This window comes from Poecilia reticulata, linkage group LG7 (genome assembly GCF_000633615.1).
Source record: "Poecilia reticulata strain Guanapo linkage group LG7, Guppy_female_1.0+MT, whole genome shotgun sequence".
NCBI lineage: Eukaryota > Metazoa > Chordata > Actinopteri > Cyprinodontiformes > Poeciliidae > Poecilia > Poecilia reticulata.
Genome location: NC_024337.1, coordinates 29,965,461 through 29,965,782, shown reverse-complemented (window position 1 = coordinate 29,965,782; position 322 = coordinate 29,965,461). Strand labels below are relative to the sequence as shown.

General features: G+C 47.8%; 1 protein-coding gene across 1 annotated transcript in view; it reads right to left on the bottom strand.

Annotated features, from left to right (window-relative positions):
- Nucleotides 1–38, bottom strand: part of LOC103468043 (neurexophilin-4-like) — a 5,343-nt gene extending 5,305 nt beyond the window's left edge. The window contains exon 1 of the mRNA XM_008414880.2: nucleotides 24–38. Coding sequence (XP_008413102.2) covers nucleotides 24–38 — 15 coding nt within the window. The remainder of the gene's footprint in view (nucleotides 1–23) is intronic.
- Between the last annotated feature and the right edge of the window lie 284 nt (nucleotides 39–322).

Genomic DNA, 322 nt, shown 5'->3' with positions numbered 1-322 from the left:
GCCTCCATGCTCATTTTCAGCACCTGGCCGGCCCTCATTATGACTCATCAACCCGAGGAAAGCCTCTCTGAGGCAGGCACAGTTTGACAGCCGTCCCTGCTGTCCCCACGTACTTTAGCCGCAGGGAGGCTGACAAAATGACAAGGGCTTTCTTCAGGAAAAAAATATATATATATGCTGACAACTGGTGAGCGTCACTCCTTCAGTTTTTCGCTGGAAATTCAAGCCAACAGATCGCCCACCAGTACTAACCGAACCGAGGTCCTAAATAAAGATCCGTAATGAACGTGTGTGATAATGTTAAATAGCTCAACGTTTTCTG